Genomic DNA, 2223 nt, shown 5'->3' with positions numbered 1-2223 from the left:
ATATATATATATATATATACATATATATATATGTCGGAGTCTTTGTCTGTGGCCGTATCTGAGTCTGTATATGTGTGTCTGTGTCTGTGTTTGTCTGCGTTTGTCATATATATATATATATATATACGTATACATATACATATATAAACAATTTGTCTTCGTGCAAAGATGCCTTTCCTTTTTTTGCTATGTTGAGCACACCACCGACTGGCAGTCGATTAAGTCTATGTTTGTCGTCGCTACACGTTGTGGAAGTTGTTGAGCTTCTGAGTGACAGTGGCCTAAGTGCAGTTTCGCCTTTAGTCAGCCTATATATGCATGTGTGTATAACGCCATTTGTTCACGCACCCCTATGAAGTTAGAACCGGGGAAGAATTCCAGCTTTGGAATAAGCTGTGGGATGTAATCATCCGGTGATGGTACTCATAGGCTTGTAGTCAATACAGTAAACAGATCATACAATCCGGCAAATATCGAGAATAGCACTTAAAATACTTCGAAATTTCTCACCAGTCACCTACCGGAGTTTATATTGTGTAGTGTATCCGAACTCTTTATATATTGAATGGTATTGATTTACATATACTATCACGTGCAGGCCACCTGCTGAGGATGAAAATACATCGCGAAAGCGACGGATGGGAACGGATGATGCGACACACGATCAGTCTCGCTCAAAGACATCGCACGACCAGACGCAGTAGCCGGGCTATGTATCATGAGGCGTCTGCGAATAGTATTATTATATTCACACATTAGTGCAACGCATAAGCGGGCTGCTGTTGTAACACCTGATATAAGAATCTCGGAGCACTTTAGTTGTATCTCGGGGGTTTCAAAATGTTCATGTATTTATGAAGTAGTAGGAAGGCCAGGCGAAATTTGGGCACTACAGGATTGATATATCGCTACAAGGTCGGTCGAAAGTTGTACAAATACGTATCGCAAAGATGTTCTGCGCCCTGTAACCCCTATATTGTCGATAGTTGTTACTGGTGTCACAGTGAGATGTCCCCTAGTCCACATTAGAGTATCCTCATTAACTGTCTAAGCCCTTGCAGTCATTCAAAAAGTAGTCCTGCTCCAGCTAGTATCGTTGCATTTGCCAGTAGCGCGATGAATACAGATATTGTCCCGCATGCAAAAAAGAAGGGTTCAGTATTGCGAGCGTCATAATTTTGACATAAGAATTGCTACGCATATATGAACAGCATCATAATAAATCCTGAAATCTTAGCAGTATATGTGGCTCATGCTGAGTTCTTTTATTTGGAAGTACACATGCGGGAAAAGTGCTCGTGACGCTGCCGTCGCCTTCGGATACGCAACATACAGTGCTAGTGGTACTGTTCTTATGTCTGCTTTCAAACATCTGCCACTTTAGAGAACTGTCCAATTCTGTACCACTTTAAAGAGCTGTCCCAACCTACTATCAGCACGATTGCAGCGCTGTGCATCACTGATCATTTTGTTGTTTTGTTGTGATTATATACTCGCAGTCTCTTTATCAAGATAATCTACAGCAATGTGAGCTATTGCTATCGATATTTTTATTGGTGAAGAATGAGTCACACTTTAGGGGCGAAAAAAGTTGATGCCATATAATTTAGAATATAGCCAATTAGAATTCTCTGTTATGGCTAGTTTTTCTTGCTAGCCACAAAAACCATGGAATGCATGCAACCAGGTTTTCTGCCGTAGCTACGGATCACAGATTTTTTTTATAAATATTATTTGTTTATTTATGTTTTGGTCTGATATTCATCACTTATTTATAAGACGTGCATACTAATCGAGTTCCTTTGCGTCGTGTAGTATATTTATTACAATTGTACATATATTGAGACTGACTTGATAACCTCATAACAGTAAGTCTTGAAAAGTGTAAATGCTAGATGAGAATGGGAACATTGTCAGTCATGAGCTCAAAAGGTATGAGCGAAGGGGAGGAGATGGATATGGATACCTTGGATGTCACCAGTGTTCAAGGTACAGATAGTACCGAACACCCACATAAACTGAAGACTGTCAAATCTATGAGTGATGGCGTGGCAGATGATATCAAGGTGCTCAAAGACCCCGACTCCCGGAAACCCACAGGTAGGCTGATTGTATTAAGCTGTCTTATATTCTTCTCGCACACCTACCTCATACAACCGAGACGTGAAAAGTTCGTACTTGTACGTAGTTCTGCCACCATCGGGTTTTCTCACATCAACTCTA

The 2223-nt window shown here is 40.6% G+C and overlaps 1 protein-coding gene across 1 annotated transcript; it reads left to right on the top strand.

The window, feature by feature from the left end:
* Positions 1-1901: 1901 nt before the first annotated feature.
* On the top strand, positions 1902-2167 carry SARC_08614 (hypothetical protein; the record flags this gene model as incomplete). The annotated part of the gene is made up of 2 exons (XM_014297402.1): positions 1902-2066; positions 2105-2167. The coding sequence occupies 2 exons, from the start codon at positions 1902-1904 to the stop codon at positions 2165-2167; spliced, it is 228 nt and encodes a 75-aa protein (XP_014152877.1).
* Between the last annotated feature and the right edge of the window lie 56 nt (positions 2168-2223).

Source organism: Sphaeroforma arctica, assembly GCF_001186125.1.
Source record: "Sphaeroforma arctica JP610 unplaced genomic scaffold supercont1.790, whole genome shotgun sequence".
Taxonomy (NCBI): domain Eukaryota; class Ichthyosporea; order Ichthyophonida; genus Sphaeroforma; species Sphaeroforma arctica.
This window is presented reverse-complemented; position numbering and strand designations above follow the sequence as displayed.